The sequence below is a fragment of the Epinephelus fuscoguttatus genome, linkage group LG16 (genome assembly GCF_011397635.1).
Source record: "Epinephelus fuscoguttatus linkage group LG16, E.fuscoguttatus.final_Chr_v1".
NCBI lineage: Eukaryota > Metazoa > Chordata > Actinopteri > Perciformes > Serranidae > Epinephelus > Epinephelus fuscoguttatus.
In genome coordinates, this window is record NC_064767.1 from 27,884,460 (window position 1) to 27,906,941 (window position 22,482).

Here is a 22,482-nt window from a genome sequence, read left to right on the forward strand (position 1 = left end):
TGATATGATTCTCATGTCTGTATGATAAATATGAAGCTACTGCCAGCAACCTATTAGCTTAGCTTAGCATTGAGACTGAAAACAGGAGGAAACCTGATTGCTTAAATCTGCTTACCAGGATCTCTACGGCTCTTCTAAGATGTAAAACAAATGTGTGAATGTGACTTTTGAGAATGATAATGAGCAAAAACATGTCATTTGCCACTGAGGGATACAGTACTATGTTATCTCCCATCTGCATAAGCCCAGTAATATCTGACTCCTGGTGCTAAATTTGCCTGAGAGGCCTGTGGTGAATAATTTTCTAAAGCCCTATTTGGACGGGATTAGTTTTATATAGGGACGTGGGGTAAAGTAATAATTACCAGAGATTTTAGTCCCGTCCGAATGTGCCATGTCAGTAATCATTACCGCACGATGTCAGTAAAGATTACCGCGACTTTTACCTTCTGTAAAAGGGTCCCGGACAGTTACCTCAGGTAATACTAATCCCGTGTGAATAGACCAGCTGTAAATATGTGTGTTAAGGCTGTCCAAAAAAAAAAAAAAAAAAAAAAAAATCTAAGTTAGAAATATATTTGAATATATATATTTTTATAAGTTCGAACCTAAATTTGATAATCTGAATATCATTAATAATTAATTAATACTATCAATAATGTTGTATATCACGGCGAATCCCGTTCGGGACGCAGCGGGAGGGAGAGGCGCCGATGGAGGAGCCTGCTGCGCCAACACCACCCACTGAGCTGTCCGCGATGTGTGACCTGTTCGGGGAGACATACAGCGAGTGTTGCACCTGCTGCCTCCCTGCCTACCCTTTTTGAAGAAGAGATGAAACGTTACCAGAATGAGACACCACTACGAGCCGACTAGGATCCACTCTTGTGGTGGAAAACTACGCACTGAAGTATCCAAACATTGCTCAGATAGAGCCAGAAATTGTTGAATGTGTTTTCATCCAAGTGTCACGTTCATATTGCGTCAGCAATAAGCAAGAGGTTGAAGTGCACCATGACACTGCGTTATAAATAGGACTAAAAGCATTCATGTTTTCTTTCAGGTGAGTTTTAATTTCTGCATGCACTATAAACACAAAGTACATATATTGTGTGTTGGCAATTTATGCAGTATGACTGTAACGTCACTTTGCTAATGCTAATGCTAATGCTGACCGCAGATTATAGTCATTTGAAATACATTTTTAGTCAAAAGAATGATGTTACAGTAATTCTGTAATAATTAGTAATTTTATTTAGAGCATGGGGTGGTGGTGCTCTTCAGCCTATTGTGAGCGAAATGAGTATTACAGACTTGAAATGATTCTAACAAAAAAAAGTCACCTGCCAAAGCTTTTTTTTTTTAAACTGTGAAAACAGATGAAAAATGATCCTATTAAAACATAAATAAATAAATAAAGGAACTTAGAAATATTATCCTGACAAACCACTTTTTCATTCTGTTCTTGAGTCAGGAGAGAAAATAATCAAGATGAGACTTGGTAAATGGATCACCATCATTTTTTTCCTCACTTGCCTCTCATTGCTTCCATATTAATAAGATCAAGATGCTCCACAGTATTTACGACTAATCAGAGAGGACACTGAACTAACCTTCATGACTCCTTGCTGGATGAGAGGTGATGAGTGGTTGACCAGGACAATGAGGGCCTCTGGTTGGATGAGTTTATCCATAACCTCCTCAAGCATGAGGTCAGGCAACAACAGCAAGATGCCCCTCAGAAGATCATAGAGTCCACAGCAGATCAGCACCAGGCAGTCCTCAGTGCTGGACCTTAGAAACACAGCTTAAACTTTAGTGCTGAATCACTGTGCAGGAACAGGTTGATGAATATCCTCTATCGGGGCTTACAATGACAAGTAAAAAAGCCATTATTTTTCCCTTGAAAGTTTCGACACAGCTTGAATTTCATCAACAAATCAGATGTCTAAATGACAGCCACAGACCACACAGTGTTTCATAAAAAGACAGAGGTGACTTTGGTGAGAAAACAGGATTACGTGGAATAAATTGTTTTTTAATTTCCTATCATCTAAAGTCAGCAGCCGGCTGGCAGGTAGAAATAAACTGAAACTGTCACCGCAGTACAAATCGCTTTCAAAGTTGGCTAAGGATTATTACCATAACCAAATGCTTTATTTAGATTATGCAAATCCCTATACAGCTCTCCTGTATCAAGCAGAGAAGGACAAGGTATTTATCTTTTTTTGAGTTATGTAGCAGAACAAAACCTACATGGACATGCAGTAAGATAAAACGTTGAAAGAGACTGTCAGTGCGAGTCATTTATAGACTGGGAAACATTTGGTATGGGCTGACTTAATTAAAATAAGCAATGATATTGAGCATTCAGTTAGAATATCCTTAGAATATTTTCTTGAGATACAGTAATACTGTGTGTGACGTTCAAACAAGCATACCTGTCATTGGACTCAGTCTTACTCTGCGCCCTCTCATAGCCAGGGGAGTAGGTATAGCTCTCCCAGTCCTCAGGCATGGAGCCTCTGTCAGCCGTACTGGGCCATCGGCCAATAGCCAACGAGCCATTTGGCGCTGGGAAGGCCAGGCCCAGACTGGCCAGATTGCTGTGACTCCTCTGGAAGGACTGGATGCCTTTCAGGCTGTCAGGGCGGCGGGGTGCCTCATCACTGGCCCAGTCAAACCTGTCCTCAGACTCTGCCACCCCGACGCTGCCCTCTGCAAGGCTGTCCACCTCTGCTGCCTCGTCCCGCTCCTCCTCCACGCTGATGGAAGGAGTGCGCAGGGCTCCTCCCTCACCTATGTCCTTAGACTCACAGATTGTCTTGGCTGATTCGCAGCTACTCAGGAGCTGCTCATCCCCTACGCCCTTCTTGAGTGTCTCTGTGCTGCCAAGAGTCTGCTGAGTGGCGAGGGAGACCCCGTCACCTTCGCCTGCCTCATTTGAGCCACCGTGTCCGAGTCGAGGTGTCAGCAGAGGGGAGGAGTAGGGAGACGGTGCCAGACTAGGCGGGCGTAACGAATGATCATCACCTCCATGTTCAGGGGAAGGAGCATGGAGATGGCCTGGAAAAACAGGACAAAAATGATTCAGCATTTATAAATTATTAGACTTGATAACTGAAGGCTGCAAAGGGCCTTATTTGTATGCAGACACAGGCGCTGTGTGAGACTTGCAGTGCAAATAGCAATCTTGATAGACTTATGGCTGTGATGAATAACATGATGTCACGGCTGTTCATTGACAAAATTGCGGTCAGTAAATGCAGGTCAATACTGGCAATGTCAGTCGCTGAGTGTAGAGTCAAATTTATTTCATTCATACAACCCTGTCCTTAAGTTACACCATGAAGTGCTTTCACGTAAATAAAAAGAATAAAACTCAAAAACCCAGGCTATGATGACAAAAGAGACTCATAATTGTAAAGCTGAGTAGAACAATAATAGCTCTGATAAAAAAGATAAAATGGCGTAGTTAGAAAGATATACAAGACATGTAATAAAGAAGAGCTGTGTGAGAAATACTATTAAGTGCAGCGGTTGGATTAAATCTTTTTTAAAGCAAAGAACAGGAAGATTAGAGAGAGTTTCACAAACACATAATGACCTAATGAATGAATGCTCATGCATCAGCTTTTCCAAGAAGTAATGGTGTTTACATTAGGCACTTAAAATAAAACTCTGGTGACTGTTATTAATCACAATGACTAAACAGGGCTGACACAGTAAACTCGTAAAAGCACTGCTGATCTTCCTATTTATAACTGAGGGTTTGTCTTTAATCATCTTCACTGTGCTGGATGCCTTGGAGTGTTTTAAAGGGATAGTTCACCCCAAAATCAAAAACATATATTTTTACTCTTACATGTAGTGCTGTTTATCAATTGAGACTGTTTTGGTATAAGTTGCAGAGTGTTGGAGATATCGGCTGTAGAGATGTCTTCCTGCTCTTTAATATAACGGAACTAGATGGCACTCAGCTTGTGGTGCTCAAAGCGCCTAAAAAATACATTTGACAAACTCAACGCCAATATCTCCTTCCAAAAATCACAACCCGGTTACTCAAGATAATCCACAGAACTCTTTGTGAGAAGTTTCACGTAGGAACTATTTTCTGTAAACCAATCTATAACCGGCAACTGTATCACCACGCAGGAGGAAGCGCGCATCTACTATTTTCTAACTAATAGCTTGATACTGCTAGCTCCCCTAGCACCACTGAGCTAGCTAACGCTTTTGGCGCTTTGAACATCACAAGCCGAGTGCCATCTAGTTATACTGAGAAGATGACACATCTCTATGCCAGATATTGCCAACACTCTGCAACCCACACCAAAACAATCCAGATTGATAAACAGCACTACCGTTAAGAGGAATAATATGTTTTTTCATTTCAGGGTGAACAAGCCCTTTAAAGTTTAATATAGTTGAAACAGCTTTACCTTCATGGGGAGCATCAGTGAAGACAGTGGGGGAGAGTGACAGCACAGAGCTGCTAGCAGACTTTCCTCCACTGTTTGAGTGTCTCAGGTACATGATGGACTGCACCTTCTCCTGGTACAGCTTCCCGTCTGACAAATAAGAAACATGAAAAGAACCCAGTGCATTAAATTAATGGCACTTTGATACGAGGTGCTGCTATCAACTGTACTTCTTCCTCACCTATGTGTAGTGAGAAGTAGAAGCTGGATGGAGTGTGGCAGACGTAGGTGTTGGTAGGTGGGTGAACAGCCAGCAGGAAGTTGTAGATCAGTTTGAGCAGGTCCATGTCCGGAGGAGACCCGAGTACCTCCTGGATGATTTTGACAAACGACAGACAGACGTCCTGCGGGATGGCAGTCAGATGCTCGTCCCGATGCTCCTTAAGACAAACATACTGTGTCAGTGACAGTCTCTGAAGAGGCAAAGGGTATTTTTACAGCGGCTTCATGACTGTGACCTACCTGTAACACCTGGCAGGTGAGCAGGAAACGGTGCACGACCTGAGCCTTGAGGAACTGACGGATGTTGAAGACCTGATGAGGGTGGTGCACTCTGATGAGGATCTCTAAGGCAGCGAGCAGTGTTTCCCACACTCCACACTGACAGGAACAACACAAAGAGTGAATGACAATGAAGAGGCAGACATATTACCTGGCTCTTCATCATCTAATGGTGAGTGGTACCACTAGCAAAGTTAAGTAGAGCTGCACAGAATGCAAAACATACAGGACTTATTATATTCACTTCTTTGATTTATCTGTGTTTATTACCGCAAGATTAGCAGCCATTAGTGTTTCCTCCCCAAACCTCTAGGTTTGTCAGGAAATAAAATGTAGGCAAAAAATAGTTTAAACCAATTTATTCCTTTTAAACCCTGAGTATTATTTGGAAACATAGTAAAGACCGAAATTGTGATTGCTGAGAGTTGCTCCTGAGGGGTATGAATTTATTAACCAGCTCATCATTAGATGATGATGCTCTGAGCTTTCTTCCTCTCATCAGGAAAGGATGTTAATAAATTAAAAGACCTTGGGAAACTAGAAGCATGCAGATACAGAAAAGCCATTCAGCATTAATGACTTTCTCTTTTCTTACTTCTCTGTATTGCTGTTCCTTCAAATCTGATGTAAAAACAACTAAATATCATATTGAATATTTAACTCATCTAGAGCTACACATGTACTCTTTATCCTGACAGCAGTTTTACTTCATATTTGACTAATACAAAAGGACAACAAATTATCTTTGAACATCTTTGTTGTCTCAATCTGAATTGATGATAACCACCTAGCTGGAAATATGACTGCTCATCTTTGTGCGTGCTTAATGTATGTTTATTCTGTCATGTTTTCTTGCTTTTGTTATACTGTGTCAAACTGTTTGACAGATCCTGTGATGTTTGTGTTTACCTCAGCCTTGGCCCATATTTTCCAGTCCAGCAGGATGTCTGAGAGAAGCCTGATATCCTGAACCACAGCGATGGACTCAGCATCCAAACGGAACTGCCCATCCTCCCCCAGGATGAGGATGGGTGCGCTGCAACATCCATCCAGTAACGTCTAGATAGACAGAATATGGTCACCACATCAGTTCCTTTAAAATGTTTCTATGATAGTGTGCTGGTCACTCTCATCAGACACACACCTCAACATATTGATAATCACTATCTCTGCAGAAACAACCTTACAGTGCAGAATCCCAGACAGGAGGAGAGTCAATAAATTCTCCATGAAATTTTTTGGAGTGCTTATCACTCGGTCAAAACCACTGCCATTTACCCTCTGAGCAGCCGTGTCTGTATTGATCAGAGTCTATCATTTGTGACCAGCTTCACTGCAGTGGTTATAAATCTAACAGTCCTCTGGGTCTCTGGTAGGCTGATGTAAGATAGAAGTTGGCCGTCTTTTTGCAACGTAAATACAAATGTACAAGTGAGACACAAATCCAACAACTGTAACACAGCGTGTTCCTTTTAATATATAAGACTGATTATGAGGGTTTAATGTCACTAATCAGTGCAGTTCTGTGCTATACAATACAGTATGTGGAAGCCTGAAGTGACAAAGGCAATCAGAGGTGCTGTGTGACTCTGCAGGAGCTCAGTGTTTCATCAAGTCAGACAGAATCCATTTCAGCACACAGCCATCACACAGCTCAATTACAGACACAGCCAGAGGGTCAAGTAACAGCAGGGTCACCAACACCGGCTCAAAGAGGCTCCGGTGAGTCGGGCTGGATCGGATTCATGGTAAAATTAATATGTTTTACTGCGCAGATCAGCAGAGGTTGTGGGTACATGAGACAGCAAAGAGTTCACGGTGTGACTCACTTTCAGCATATGATATCCCACGATGCATTTTGACTTGATGAGGACCTGGTGGATCATAGAGTAACCATGGTAACAGTCCATTTCATGGATGCGGTGTTGGTTAAACTTGGACAAAGACAGCAGCACCCGCAGGGCCAGAGCCTGGGTCTTCTCACAGTCACTCAGCTCCACCGTCTGGACGCCGCAGACCGAGAGACGAGGGACAGAGGAACAAAAAAAAAAAAAAAAAAGTATGAATGTGAACAATGCAGGCCTGAAATTGGAGTTACAAAACGTTATTTCACACTGTTCCTGCTACAGTTACTGTGTTCTCACAAAAGCACACACAAGCCTAACATCAAACTTTGTCTGTAGAAGTGACATTTAACTACAATTCCTATTGAAGGATAGAAACAAGTGCAACAAAACCATAAGACTTCCACATCCAACACAGATGAGTAACCTAATTACAGGGTTCAAACATGAGGTAATTCATTGCCATATTCACACAAATAATACAGCTTTGTCATTTATTTTTGGGGCCTAGAAACAAATTCCTTGCATTGCTGGTCATATGGGCCACCTTCATGAATATTAGCAAGAAGCAGCATACAACATGCATAAATCATTAGTAATCAGTGAGAAATGCCAACGACAATTTCCTAGAGCCAAGGTGATGTTATCAAATGTCTTGGTTTTTCTAACCAACATTCCAAAAAAAAAAAAGATATCAAATTTATTATAACACTAAGACAGGAAAAGCAGCAAATTCTCAGATCTAAGAATCTGGAATCTTTAATGTTGTATGACATCCAGTCTATTAGTATTTATGACTTGAACTGAATGCCTTCCTTCTTTGTTTGTGTTTATTGTCTCAAACATGTTGCACAGGAGTAAATAGATGAACACTTAGTAAGCAGAAGTTAGTGCGATCTAGGGGTGACCCTGAATAGTTGACTACTCAACAATTTGATCTAAGGAGCACAATTCAACTACTAATCTAACTGCTAAGTTGTTGCAGTTGTGGGAAAATGAGGTGATGAAACAAGGATCATTCCATTTGGGCTGTATGGGGGTGCTGAATGTCCGATATTACATTCAGATATATCACAACGACAGGGAATCACTTGGACTCAGCTAGAACTAAAGCTCCATTGAAAATATGGGCCATTGTACCTGTGCGAAGAGGAAAACAAAATTTCCTGTTCCTCCGATCTTGTGCAGAACGCTCTGCAGGCCATGGGTCTCAGTGGGGAGCAGAGCTCGGAAAGAGTTTGGCTCCAGGGAAACACTCTGCACTTCCTTGGAGCTGAATGGCCGCTGGGTTACCACCGTCTTGGCCTGACCCTTCATCCTGATTACAGGCTCATAGATAGTGTAGACTCTTGGACTGCTGGGAGCATACACGACTGCCAAGCTCTCCTATACAGAAACACAATCCACACAATTTTAATTCACAGGCAAAACTATCATCCAGTAACATTGGTTATTTACAGTTTTAGGTATTTACTGCGGCAAATCTCTTTGTTGAAATTCAATTAGACCCCAGCAAGAAGGCCAGCTAGCCTGAGGCTACAATTTCTAGCATGGATTAAGACCTGTGTTAGACATGTTTATAGCATACCAGAAATTATAAAGCTGTGAAGAGGAAATCGTTCATTCTTCTTGTCTTACTCCCTTCGTTTTTTGTTTTTTTTTTGTTAATCAGCAGAGTTATTATCAACAAAGACATTAGCATTTAATGGGAGAAAAACTATTTTCAGTCTCACTGAAATAGCAGCAGCTTAACTGTAATAGCTTTTTCCATTGGGGAAAAATTACTTCCTACCGTGCAGTATCATTAATGACAGCTAATTGGAACAGCGCATTACTCATACACCATGAAATGAAACAATAAATGAGACATAGGAGGGATTTGCTATGCTTACAGAACACTTGAATCACAACATATAAGTACAGGGTTTAACAGCAGTGTCACTCTGCATTTTAACTTGCAGACGCTGGTGGAAACAACAGTGACAATAAAACACTGCTTCATCATCTGTTCTGTTTTAGATGTGCATGTTTCTGTGTTGTGAATTGATTAAGTTAATGTTCCCTGTCAACAAAGACTTACGACCAAAGCAGTTGTGTCCATGTCCTTATTCTTCATCAGAAACTCTCGTACGTGCTCACACTTCAGGCCCTCCAGAGTGACAAACTTGGACACTGTCCCACTGGGCTTGCCGTATTTGCAAGGCATGATTGAGGTGAGGTCAGGGCCACTGGTGTACAGGTAGAGGGCCTCCTCAGATCCTATTCTAGACCCTGAAATATGGAGGCAAACAACGTTACAATTACTCTCCCAAAGAGGCAAACACTGCAGATTTAACTTACTACAGAACAGAACAGAACTGTAAGAAACCCAACACTGACCCAAAATCAACCCAAAGGGTAAATGATTTATATCATTCCGTCAATAACCCATGAAGTAGAGACATATGATGTGACACAAAGCAAGACCCTTCAGGAGCCACAGTGCACCTTGATGTTTTATTTCCTGTTTTCCTGTTGTTGAAACCTTGGTGTTTCTCACCATCCGTCATCTCCAAGACGAAACTGCTACCTATGACAGCAGAGAGGCTAAAGCTTGTCTAAAGACATCAGTTGGGTTCACAGGTTGAGATCGCCTTGAGGCCAGTCATTCACAGCCAATTAGAGGCAACAAGAGTAGTATTCAGTTAGCCTCTGGAGAGAATGCTGAGAATCTACAGCATGCAACACACACCAGCAACAGCATTTTACAGCCCCTAGACTGGTTACGCTTTAAATATATTACTGCACCACAAACCATTACTGTACATTTATGTAAAATATTTACTGCTTATAAAAGAGAAGTTGGTAATAATCAGTGTACCAGCAGAGAGCAGCACTGAGGTGTAACAGATGAAATTATGTAAAGGATTATAACAGATTGTACGTATGCATGTAGAGTAAGATGATGAGCGACTGACTGGGATTAAGCGTCTAACAGTTTATGGACACATGATTCCAGTTAGATAAAGAAGACAGGAGGTCCTACCATTAAAGAGAAGCACGGTGCCCATGCTCCAGCGTCTGCCCTGCTTCAACAGCTCCTCAGAGGACAGCATGCTGTGGCCCAACATGCAGAAGGTTTTGTTGCTGTCGGATGATAAACTGGACTTTCTGGGTAGGGTGTAGTCCAAAGAAACCTCACATTTCCTGAAACAGAGAGCAGGTTAAGTGAAGGTTAGTGTTCGCTTTTTTATGAGATTTAAAACTAAACTGCCACAGTCTCAGGCTCAAACCCAATACACCCCTCGCCCCCACCACTTAGCCCTTACTGCTCTGTTTTGCCTTATGTCTAGGGGTAGGTCTACCAGCTCTTGTTGGGCCAGAAGGGTAGGGCATAGTACAGGGGTGTCCACATGGTGTCTACATGGCCCTCCAAACTGAGTTTTTTCAGAGGCACACTCCAAACCAAGTGTTTTGACAAATTGCTGGCAAGATGGCTGCACAAGCAACAAAATAAACCCACATTGTATTTCCTATGCTTATAAAGATTTCAAAAATTGCGTAATGATCATATTATCTTAGTTTAATGTCTTTTCAATGTGTTACAGTCGTTTTCTTTGTAACAAAACACTAGTGGTATGCTGATGTCTCTGTGGCCAACTAGCAAGTGAGCTAACATTACACCGCTATTGCTGATTTGTGCATGACAGTCCAGCATTTTGATACATTTCCATGTTGCATCATCCCCCCTTCGTTGGCATATGATGCCCAAAATTTAATGTCCAGCAGTGAAGTTGCTGCCCTCCTGTAATATCAGTACAGACTGGCACGAAATGAGCATGAGTTGCTAATGTTAATGTGGCCTGGTAATGAAGCAGTGTTCTATTCTATTTGATGACTTGATTGATCAATTGATAGCGTAAAACGTTGCTGTAAATGAACAGCGGCGTCCATCCTTTTATATCTCCATCAGATAATAAATGTCATTGTGATAATACCATTATTGCCATAGTTGAATCTGTTTACTTAAACACCATTGATGATGATGACCTTACCAATGATGTTTCAGGGTCTTAAAAGGGTTGTCACTATGGAAGCTTTTCACCCTTACTCCTAGTAACTCTGTTCTACGGGGCAAAGGGGCACTTGAAAATGGAGGGATGGAGGTAAAAATAAGACATGGGATTGGGCCTTACACTTGCTGTTACACGTTCCTCACCTGATACCACACACCCAGACAATCACACGGCCATGGATGTTCTTTTTGCCCTCTGGCTGCTGGGAGTAAGTGAGGCCAAGATGCTGCCATTGGCCCGCTCGGAGTAGGTCCTCGCCAGAATCTGCCTGGGCCAGCAGCCCTGCTTTTATCTCATCGTTTGGGTCTATACAAATCCTGAAGGAACAGCACATTACAATAGTTCACAGTTCATAAACTACAAATACTTAAGAAATAGTAACTCATTCTCCACACACATCTTTGAGACTGTACACTACACTGTAGCTCACCTGAATGTGAGAGAGCCTGTAGAGAAGTCTGCCCACACTTGAAGCATCAGTGCCTTGGAACCCATGGACAGAATATGAATGAGGCCTTCCTCTATTAATCTCATCCTAGCCTGAGAGGAGCCATGGTGGGACTCAGCTCCAGGAGCGTTACTCACCTCTGGAAAATAATTACAAAAGAATGTCAAAAAAATCAGTTCATATTTATGCACTTCAAGCATTAAAGGGTCTTGGTGAACAATGTGTGTCTCACCATTGTCTTTGTCCCCATCCTTGCTCTGCTCTGCCACCCTCAGCCACATAGAGGCGCTGAAGCCGCTAGCCATGTGGGGCCAGCAGTTCTGCCCTACCAGGGGCAAGTGGAGAGGAGCAATGTGCCAGGGCGAGGAACGGAGGTGGCTTGGTCGGTACTCAGTGTCCCCCTCCCTGCGCCCAGGAGATAGTTTGCCTTTCCAGAGCAAACCGACACTTTTCCCTCCGACAGCACCATTCTGTCTGGAGCCAGTAGAAACCCCTCCTGGAGTCAAAGCCCCGAGGATTATTGGAAAGGTCAGGAAGTGAAGAGGTTCTATATTTACGTTGGCTTCGACGATTTGTAGGATGCCTTTCAGTAAAATCTCCTGCAGGTAACAAAGTAAATATGGAGTGAGATGGACAGTCTGTCATTTAAGATCTGATAAAGAAAACACTTGATACAATTATTATTGAGTTTTTAATCCCTAAATTAAGTGAAGAAAATAAAGAAAAATCACATTACTGAGAAGTTTAATTACTTAAATTACTTTAGACCCATCTAAACTAGCTCAGTATTAAACCTGTGGTAACTTTGAGAGTCCTGACAGAATGTGGCAAACCTCTCTGAAACAGAAAAACCTAGGTAGAAGTACAAAAATAATCACATGTGGCCACTGTAGTCACTGACATGCCTCATTTTCAGAGATGGAAAACATGTCAGTAAGTTCGCATGGTTAAAAATAACCCCCTTTCCTCCCTGTGGGGAACCTTTTTCTGGGAGAGAGGTTTTAAATGATGTCTGCTGCCTGATTCCAATTAAACACAGACCTGCGGTAATACGTTGTAGCATCACATCTGTTCCGCACACATTGGTGTTAACTGTATATAGAATGAAGAGGGCCTGAGGGAGCATTATGTGTTGATGAGTTTTTAAGAGCCAAGGAGTGAGAAGAGAGTGTGACAGGAAGGGTGTCTTACAAATAAGTTCTTGTTCCTGCTGAAAAATTGAATGTACAGACAGTGTGAGCATAAGCTATCAGTGTCAACACCCCGAACGTAAGCTAACAGTGCATTGTTGAGTGACTGATAGAGTTTGCTATTTACAGTAGGTGGGGTCTTCTCCAGGAAGAGGCGAATCAATAGAGCCAGTTCCTCCGCTGTGATTCGCTGGCTCACCATGGCAACCAGCAGCTCCACTAGCACAGTCTGGCAATCTGAACGTAGACCAATGAAGAGCAGATTACGTAAACAGTTTTCATTCACTTGGGCATGCACCAGAACACCACAGGCAGAAACACAAAACAGCATCACTCCTCGTGTTGCTCTCAGCAATAAACAGAAATGGTACAGAAAAACAAAAAGGCTACATACATGAGAATATTTAACAACAGCATATAGGATAAAGATACATTCTATATATAAAATCAATCCTTTGGGTACAGATTTTCCCAAGAATTACTAGAATGATTCAGACTGAGAATGACGCTTGAACCCTGAGGACCCAGTCGAAATGTCAGCAGCAGGAAAAAGAAAATTTGCAAACTGAGTGTACCCATTTTTTCCCTCTAGATGTCACACATGAATAATATCCTACAGTGTCAGATAAGACAAAAATAAACCAGAAGAAATAACAAACCTGTCAAGGAGGGGTCTGTTTGGCTGAGGATGCTGTGAAAGCCAGACAGGATGGTTTTAACTCCCCCCTGTGAGGACCAGAACAAGAGGTCAGTCATATTCCTCAGAGCACAGCTGAGGAGAAAAGTAAGACAGACTGCTGAAGCAGTTAAGAGCAGCACAAAAAGATGCGGTCAGTCTGACCTGGTCATAGAGTAAGGCGGCATTGCGGCAGTTGGCGTGCACTGCACCCAGCAGGCTGTGAAATACATGACTCAGAACATCCAGGTCTGGGGAGCCGGTGGCGAGCAGTTGCAGCTCCATTGTGCAGATCTCTGGGAACAGCAGCTCGCCGCGCCTGGGCCCGTCTGCCACCGCCGCAAACTCACGCAGCAGAGCAGACTCCACCTTTACTCCTAAGAGAACCACAACACACACCAATGCGAGATGAGTGACACAACAAGAGACTCGCACTCAGGCATGGAGATGTGATCAGCCACACACTGACTGGCACAGCACACATGCTAGCACAGACACACATACACTGGCCAGTGGTGTCACTTAAACACCTTAACAATCCACAGGCATTCCCTGCTTCGGCTCTATCCTCCCATCTTGGAGGCAGCTCATAAAAATGAATTAGCCTCAGTGCTGTGCTCAGCCTCAGAGCAGCATGGGAGTCCCCTCATGATTTACAGGAGAGCAGCCCAGCAGGCTCTCACACTGCTTCTGGGACCTCCTTTGATTAATGAAGCTTGCTCTCTCTCCCTGTGCACAGCTACACAGTTTGCCTCCATCTAACACTCACACATCCAGATATATACTGCTGAGCCTGTCAGGAAATATAAAGTCAAAGGCGTATACCAACAGGTATCACTTAATATCGTTGTGTGAAAAATTGACATGCTTGTGTTTGAGGTAAAATTAACATAACATAGTGGTATAGTTGTGAGGATGGGGGCTGGGGCTGAGAGCTGGTTTATGTGATTGACTTAGTATTGATGGATTAGTATAGGATAGGATGGGTCTTGACAAGCATATTGCTTTTCCTATTCCATTTTGGACATGAAATAATAATTCATGTTGCTTATTGCAAGTCTGTTCTACATGTTCACCATTAATTGTTGGTTATTTTCTTAAGTTTTTTATATATTTCATTTATCTTTTAAGTGTTTGAAATAAAGTATATTCAATATAATTAAATATATTGCAAGAGTATCCACTGTATGTCATTTTTTAATGTGATCTTGGGAAAGAAATGTAGTCTTTATACCTCAGCAGACAGGTGAGGCTCACGAGGTAGTTTAGGTTGTCCGCCAATCGGGAGGATCAGCGGTTTGATCCTCTGCTCCTCCAGTCCACATGTCAAAGTATACTTGGGCAGGATATTGAACCACAAAGTGCTCTCGATGGTGTGTTAATGTCTAAAAGCTGAGTAGCAGGTGGCACCTTGTGGCCACCAGTGTGTGAATGGGTAAATGTGACTCACAGTGTAAACGCACTTTGAGTGGTCAGAAGACTAGAAAGGTGCTTTAAAATTGCAAGTCCATTCACAATCCATTTCACCATTTACATATCATTTGAATTAACCTCCTGTATAACAAAATATAAGAAGCTGGTAAAGCTGCAGTGAATACATTTAGATGAGGAAATGGACTTCATAAAAAAATAGTATGTGTTTGGGCTATATTGTGATGCAATATGATTGGATTGTGAAGAGACAGCATTTATCAGGAAATAGTAATTTGGGCAGAAATAGGAAAGCCTGGGGAGTCAGGATGTAAGATGAGCAAGTAGCAAACACCTCAGCTGACTGTGATAGGTTAAGACACCTGTCAATCAAGCAACAACCCCCTGTGTACTCTGCGACTTCTACGAAACCACATGCTGGTGACTAGATATGAAGCGATATGAAAATGGCATAATGATCATGATATTAACCTGATACTCATCAACATATGCTTGAAACGGCACTAAAATGGCACTAAAACGTACCAGAATCACTTACAGTTTGTTAGGAAACAGGTATTTTTAATGCATCAAAGAAAAAAGCATCATATCTTTTGATATAAAATATGCTTTGCTTGATTAAGATCCTTTTTCTAGGTTGGTATCTATGCAGCCTGTTTCTGCAGAGACTATAGTGCTGGTTGCCTAGCAGTTTGTCTGAGGGCTGCTGGGCATGATGTTAAGTATTAGCCTGATAATAAAAATTCACCACAGGTTATTGTAAATGTTTTTTTATCGCAATCTGCTACAACATTGTATATTGTCTCATCTCTAATAGCGACCATTACTTAAGCTACTGACATCCTATGTTTTTGAACAAAATAAAAAATAATAATTTGAATAGCATTTTATACATCCTTTAATTTAATTAACTCTGTGACTGAAGTAGCCAGCAGCTATTACTGTAATAGTAGTGCTTACTTTATTAACATGATGCATTTCAGCTGAACCAGGATGTTCAATATTAAGGAGATATGAGAGAAAGGGTGGAGCATTATCGCCTGGGTTTGGGGTAAAATGTATCTAGCATGAGGTCAGTGTTTCAGATTCACTGTTTTTCAAGACGAAAAAGTATTCCAGGAAGTTAGAGTCTCCATTTGATGGAGACTTAAAGTCACAAGATCCAGCTCATGAGGCCACAGAGTGTAGTTGCCTGCAGTTGTAAAACGTAAAACAATGATTGTATTCTGAGGGGATGAAAAAGTAAAAAGGGTGTAATCAGGCCACGTTCTTAACCAGTGAGACCAGAGTGGAGAGTCAGAGTTAACACAAGAGGCTGTTGTGAGGAGAAAAAAAGCATTCCGGCCCATTTCTGCCATGTCATATGTGTGCATAAAAACTAGCCACTTGTTATTGCAAAATATCCTCCACAGCAAACCAAAGGAGGATGTGGGTTTTACTGCAAAGTGGTTAAAAAAAACATGATGCTGTTCAATATAAAATCCTCCACTGAATGCATGGAAATGCAATAATGAATAATAGTATAATAATAGTTGGGCGATCAATTCAACAGGGGGAAGAGAACCAAGATTTCCCAAGGGTAAAAATAAACAGGTTTAGAGGTTGAGACCGATACACGACCTCTCAATCCATCAAGATTAGTATGTTGACATTTACCACAAACAAAAACAAATGTTACAGAGGACGGAGCACATGATGAAAAAACAATTAACAGCGCTCTTAAAATAACCCTAGGGGGATAAAAAGAGTGAAAAATCCACAGTGAAATACATAAAAGCAACAGTGCGCTAAGCGTTAAACCAGCCTAAGCTAATATCATAAGGAGCAGTCAGGTGTGTGCAGTAGCTGTGGAATTTTGAGGAGGAGTAAATATGGAAGTAAGCGTGTGTGTGTGTGTGTGTTTGTGTGTGGTGTGGCAGTAAGCATGGACCTACCCTCTTCCTGCTTGGCCATGTCTTCAGGGTTGCTTTCGCTGTCAGCGTCGTAGCCCTCCTCCTCCCCCGGGGGCTTGACGCCACAGCTCTGCACCTCGTCCACCTCCTCTGACAGATCGCCTGCCGGGGCCACCCCCTCCGCCAACACCTGTAGCTTCTGACAGAAGGAGAGTCACAGAGGAAGAGTGAGACCGAGACACAGAGAGAAAGAGGAGGGGAAGCAAGAAAAATTCATGGACTTGAATCCCTTTCAGTCCAAACACAACAAGATCACCGCCTGGTACACTGTCAAACAGTTCGTAAAATGAGATAAATTTCACAAGCTCTTACCCAATCCTGTTAAAAAAAAAAAAAACAGTCCTGGATTAGGAATGTTTTGCTAAAATATACAAAGCATGAAAAGCAGCGGTCCAACCACTAATACAACGAAAAAATTGCCAACAAAATGTTTTCAAGAGAGAGGGTAAAAAAAAAAGTACAAGATTTTGGTCATAAGACAAATATCAGCTGACTCACAGGGCACTCACACAGCCCAGTTCCTTGACGTGAACAATCAGTCATCATATGTGCACATAGACAAACACACACACACACACACACACACACACACACACACACACACACACACACACACACACACACACACACACACACAAGTAAACAGTCAAACTCTAAACCGTTTACCAGTTCAAAGAAGGGGCTTACTGTAATACACACCTCTATTCCTTTCAGCATAATATGAGGCTGCTTTGATATTCAATTGCGGCTGAAGGGAACATTTCAAAGAATAGTCCTACGGTGGACAAATTTGTGGTGGAAGACTAATCTTGGAGCTTCATAGCACATACTTGTAATGGTTAAGTGAACATCACGCTCTGCTGGGTTCACTGAGAAAGAAACTAAGCTCTTAGGAAATAGGTAAATCTATTATATAAAAAGCTAAATCCCCCAGTGTTGGAACAGGCTTACTCAGACAGGCATTTTAAGACTTGTGAAAAACACATCTGAGGCTGTGAGATAGGAGGCACCCACTACCAGGCGGGTAGTCATTTTAGTGAGAACAACCAGGAGGAAAATTATTATCTTTTCACATCGGGTTCTCTTTTTTGGTACTTGTTACACTTCCTGGAACAAATAAAAGCAGTTACATGTCTGATCCTAACCACACATGGTGTTGAGTCATTCATTCATGTAGATTACATTGACAGTGTCACTATTGAGAAAGCGGGAGTCACTGTGACTGAAGGACATGTATGAATATTTCAACTAATTTATTCTTTATATGTTTATGAAGGCTATATTGGAGGAGCTTGCACTATTATGTAAAAATCTTCAAAATAAAGTACCACCAGTGACCTGATTGGGTGTCAAAATGAGACCATGCTCACTCACGTTCACATCCACTGCTTGCTCTAAACAAAGGCCATCATTATTTACGTCTGCTGTTTTGTTGCACATCGGGCAGATAACGGCTGCTTAGCAACATAGTGTGAGTGGCCATACACAGCCTCCCTGATGCCTGATGACGCTCAGCTGCAAAATGGTTTTTCCTTTCATTGTACGGTTCCCTCCTAAATAAACATCACTGCTCTTTATATTTTGCCTTGGCGTTCAGCCAAAGAAGCAGCGTGTGATGACTGAACACAATCTGTTTCATTCTACTGGGGAAAAAAAGCAATTTAACAACTGTAAATAAAAAATGTGCGTTCTTTCAATCTTTTGTGTTTGAACGAACCTTTATCAGGCAGGGATTCATTGTCCCCTCGACAGCAGCTTGTTAGGCACATTGAAAGATAAGTTTCAATCATTCAGCACACAATATGATGCAGTTTGTGTCTGGTCACATGCTTGTTTTGACCTCACTTGATTCTTTCCAGTTGTCACCCCTGCTTCACACCATTTGCCTCTTTGCCACCTTATTAAACTGGTGATGAGACCTTGTTTAATGAAAGGGCAAGACACAAAACAGAACACAAAAAACAGCCCTTATTTCTTTGATAATAGTTACTATTCTTTCAAGTTTTGGGTGGCACTTTAGAGCTGTATTATAGAGAGGACAGATAGGGGTGTAAATCACAAGTTTTATTACAATATAATATTATACTGATTCTTTGGACAACAATGCAACAATATGCATTATTAAAATGCTTATGGTTGGCGGTGTACAATTACCTGTAACTAGCACTGTTTGAACGTTTGGGAAGGAGGTGTACTTGGACAGAAATAGTGCCATGGAACAACAACAACAACAACAAAAAAAAATCTTATCTCAAAGATGACGATATGTGTCGATGCTTTCACTTTAAATCCATAATATTGGATCGTTGATCATTGGCACAATATATCGACCCAGATTGATGTGTCGTTACATCCTTACTGACAGGGAGAGGAAACAGGAAAGGAGTGGCGACAGATAGGACATGCAACTAAGCTTTATGGTCCGCGCCTTGAAACCACAGGATGCCAAAAAGCATCTTGTTACTGATCTGAAAATAGCAGCAAATGAAATTGTAGAAACATTAAATAAAGTGAATAACTAGAGTGTACACTGGCACTTTGTTACATAGGCAGAGAGCAGTAGAGATGGAGTAGTTGTTAGTGTAAGAAGAGGATACTTGCAGTTGTTTGAAAATGTGCACATAAGATGCAAACAATGCATTCATAGTTTTAATTAGAATTGAAAAAAAAGCTTCATTCTCCTGAGTAGCGGCAGTCCAATAGAAAAGATAAAGATGAGCAGAGTTACATTTTGGCTGTAGCTTTATGCTATGATGAAGACAGTACCTCCTGTAGTTGCAGAGGAATCAAGTGTCTGACTGGCAATAACCTGAACTTGCCTCTTGATACACGAGTAGCTCACAAAAACTTGAGAATATAAAAAGGTGCAGTAACTTCACTCACAGTTTGTCCAAAGGCAGGACTCACCCTGTCTGACTTCTCCTCAGGGGGATCAGGACAGGACGACACCTCTGCCAAGGCCACTCTCAGGAGAGAGTCAAACAGAGGAATAGCAAGGTCAGAGTTCACCACCCCTGAGCGAGAGAGCTGGTCTCTCACCTCAAACAGCGTCTCTTCAACTGACTGGAGCTACAGTGGAGAGGAGACAAAACAGTTTAATTGAAGCCAGGGTTCTTTATGTGGTTGAAGTGGTCAGGGATTAGCTGAGTATGATATCAAACTACATACCTGATGAGAAAGCTCAGGCTCTATCCTCTGCAGGGCCGAGTTAGCACTGTGCAGACAAATAGCCAGCAAGGCTTCAAGGAGACGAATACTTTGTAGTTGCCACTCTTCCTCCAGCTTCTTTGCTGGATCTTTGGTCTTTCCCTCAGCTGGACCAGTGCCGAGGGTGTCGGCTGAAACATGAGTTGTCTCCTCCTGTCCCAGTGAGGTAGCTGTGGACTCAGGGCTGCCTTTGCCCTTACCATCCCTCTTCTTCTTTGCTTTCCCATCCTTGGTTTTACAGGAAAGCTTCTGAATAACCATGTCCATGAGGCGCAAGCAGACATCGAGTCCTCCTAGCCTGAAGAACTGCCTCTGAAACAAGGGGCTGGCCAGGTAGATCCACCGGCACACTGACCAAACATCTGCAGCGCGTCGTACCTGCTCTTTGGAGGGCAGAACCACACTGTCTGGGGACAGGTAAGGCAGTCGCCCGCCAAGAGGTTCACTGGCAGTACTGTCGTAACCTGAAGTGTCCTCAGAGTCATTGGCTGAGTCCCGGTCAGAATCGGCCTCTTTGCTGACACAGAGGAAGGCCACACACAAGAAGAGGTTGATAACGTGGAGGTGGGTCTCTGCTCGGCTGCGCCCGGGTCCGCGACCCTGCCCACTCCGGCTCTTGTGACGTGGATATGCCTCCTTTAGGCCTTCATAGAACTTACTAAGGCTCTGTGGGCCTTCTCCAACTCCTCGGGACCCCAGTTCCTCAGCCAGGCCTAGGACGGCTTCCCTTTCTTCAGCATCAGCACTCTCCAACTCCTGAAGCACTCCATCAGCCTGCTGGTGTCCAATGCCTATAATCAAAGTCTCAAACACCTTCAAAGCCAAAGAGCGTGTCTGGTCTAGGTAGACGAGCTCTGTCACCTGGTTGAGCCCGTTACAACTGACAAAAAGGTCTCTGATCACCCTGTAACAGAAAATATTAGAAAATGAGCAACGTAAGACAAAACATGGACATAAACATTACACACACTCGATATACATATGGGCAACTAGCAAGACAAGAAATAAATTATTCATTCATGGACATTAAACACTTTGATACACTATGCTACTGGTTCTCAAACTGTGGTACATCTACCACTGGTGGTACGCAAGCTCCCTCTATAGTAGTGTGTGGAGGAATCTCCCAAATTAATTTATTTAAATGTATATAAAATGTTATCAAAATAGCAAATTTCAAATAAAAATACTTAAACTACGAGATCCCTGAAATGTAATATTTTTATTTTGACATCAGCCCACAGTGTAGTCACATTCTTGAATATAGTGAGCACATACAGTACAGGCCAAAAGTTTGGACACACCTTCTCATTCAATGTGTTTTCTTTATTTTCATGACTATTTACATTGTAGATTCTCACTGAAGGCATCAAAACTATGAATGAACACATGTGGAGTTATGTACTTAACAAAAAAAGGTGAAATAACTGAAAACATGTTTTATATTCTAGTTTCTTCAAAATAGCCACCCTTTGCTCTGATTACTGCTTTGCACACTCTTGGCATTCTCTCCATGAGCTTCAAGAGGTAGTCACCTGAAATGGTTTTCCAACAGTCTTGAAGGAGTTCCCAGAGGTGTTTAGCACTTGTTGGCCCCTTTGCCTTCACTCTGCGGTCCAGCTCACCCCAAACCATCTCCATTGGGTTCAGGTCCAGTGACTGTGGAGGCCAGGTCATCTGCCGCAGCACTCCATCACTCTCCTTCTTGGTCAAATAGCCCTTACACAGCCTGGAGGTGTGTTTGGGGTCATTGTCCTGTTGAAAAATAAATGATCGTCCAACTAAACGCAAACCGGATGGGATGGCATGTCACTGCAGGATGCTGTGGTAGCCATGCTGGTTCAGTGTGCCTTCAATTTTGAATAAATCCCCAACAGTGTCACCAGCAAAACACCCCCACACCATCACACCTCCTCCTCCATGCTTCACAGTGGGAACCAGGCATGTGGAATCCATCCGTTCACCTTTTCTACGTCTCACAAAGACACGGCGGTTGGAACCAAAGATCTCAAATTTGGACTCATCAGACCAAAGCACAGATTTCCACTGGTCTAATGTCCATTCCTTGTGTTTCTTGGCCCAAACAAATCTCTTCTGCTTGTTGCCTCTCCTTAGCAGTGGTTTCCTAGCAGCTATTTGACCATGAAGGCCTGATTCGCAGTCTCCTCTTAACAGTTGTTCTAGAGATGGGTCTGCTGCTAGAACTCTGTGTGGCATTCATCTGGTCTCTGATCTGAGCTGCTGTTAACTTGCAATTTCTGAGGCTGGTGACTCGGATGAACTTATCCTCAGAAGCAGAGGTGACTCTTGGTCTTCCTTTCCTGGGTCGGTCCTCATGTGTGCCAGTTTCGTTGTAGCGCTTGATGGTTTTTGCGACTCCACTTGGGGACACATGTAAAGTTTTTGCAATTTTCCGGACTGACTGACCTTCATTTCTTAAAGTAATGATGGCCACTCGTTTTTCTTTAGTTAGCTGATTGGTTCTTGCCATAATATGAATTTTAACAGTTGTCCAATAGGGCTGTCGGCTGTGTATTAACCTGACTTCTGCACAACACAACTGATGGTCCCAACCCCATTGATAAAGCAAGAAATTCCACTAATTAACCCTGATAAGGCACACCTGTGAAGTGGAAACCATTTCAGGTGACTACCTCTTGAAGCTCATGGAGAGAATGCCAAGAGTGTGCAAAGCAG

The 22,482-nt window shown here is 42.4% G+C and overlaps 2 protein-coding genes across 12 annotated transcripts in view; one reads left to right on the top strand and one right to left on the bottom strand.

Moving 5' to 3' along the window:
• Nucleotides 1-22,482, top strand: part of ggps1 (geranylgeranyl diphosphate synthase 1) — a 182,453-nt gene that overhangs the window by 78,219 nt on the left and 81,752 nt on the right. The window lies entirely within an intron of this gene.
• The window catches only part of lyst (lysosomal trafficking regulator), a 79,418-nt gene that overhangs the window by 21,291 nt on the left and 35,645 nt on the right, over nt 1-22,482 (bottom strand). For 5 of the 11 annotated variants that reach the window (XM_049600236.1, XM_049600238.1, XM_049600237.1 and 2 more), the window contains 18 exons: nt 19,747-20,689; nt 19,462-19,647; nt 16,561-16,717; nt 13,361-13,572; nt 13,179-13,245; nt 12,647-12,756; nt 11,312-11,928; nt 11,025-11,198; nt 9,852-10,012; nt 8,907-9,097; nt 7,967-8,212; nt 6,812-6,985; nt 5,892-6,041; nt 4,944-5,081; nt 4,663-4,861; nt 4,443-4,571; nt 2,442-3,066; nt 1,614-1,794 (listed from right to left, as the gene is read on the bottom strand). In XM_049600236.1, coding sequence (XP_049456193.1) covers nt 1,614-1,794; nt 2,442-3,066; nt 4,443-4,571; nt 4,663-4,861; nt 4,944-5,081; nt 5,892-6,041; nt 6,812-6,985; nt 7,967-8,212; nt 8,907-9,097; nt 9,852-10,012; nt 11,025-11,198; nt 11,312-11,928; nt 12,647-12,756; nt 13,179-13,245; nt 13,361-13,572; nt 16,561-16,717; nt 19,462-19,647; nt 19,747-20,689 — 4,660 coding nt within the window. The remainder of the gene's footprint in view (nt 1-1,613; nt 1,795-2,441; nt 3,067-4,442; nt 4,572-4,662; nt 4,862-4,943; nt 5,082-5,891; nt 6,042-6,811; nt 6,986-7,966; nt 8,213-8,906; nt 9,098-9,851; nt 10,013-11,024; nt 11,199-11,311; nt 11,929-12,646; nt 12,757-13,178; nt 13,246-13,360; nt 13,573-16,560; nt 16,718-19,461; nt 19,648-19,746; nt 20,690-22,482) is intronic. The other 6 variants (XM_049600243.1, XM_049600246.1, XM_049600244.1 and 3 more) reach the window with 5 other exon arrangements.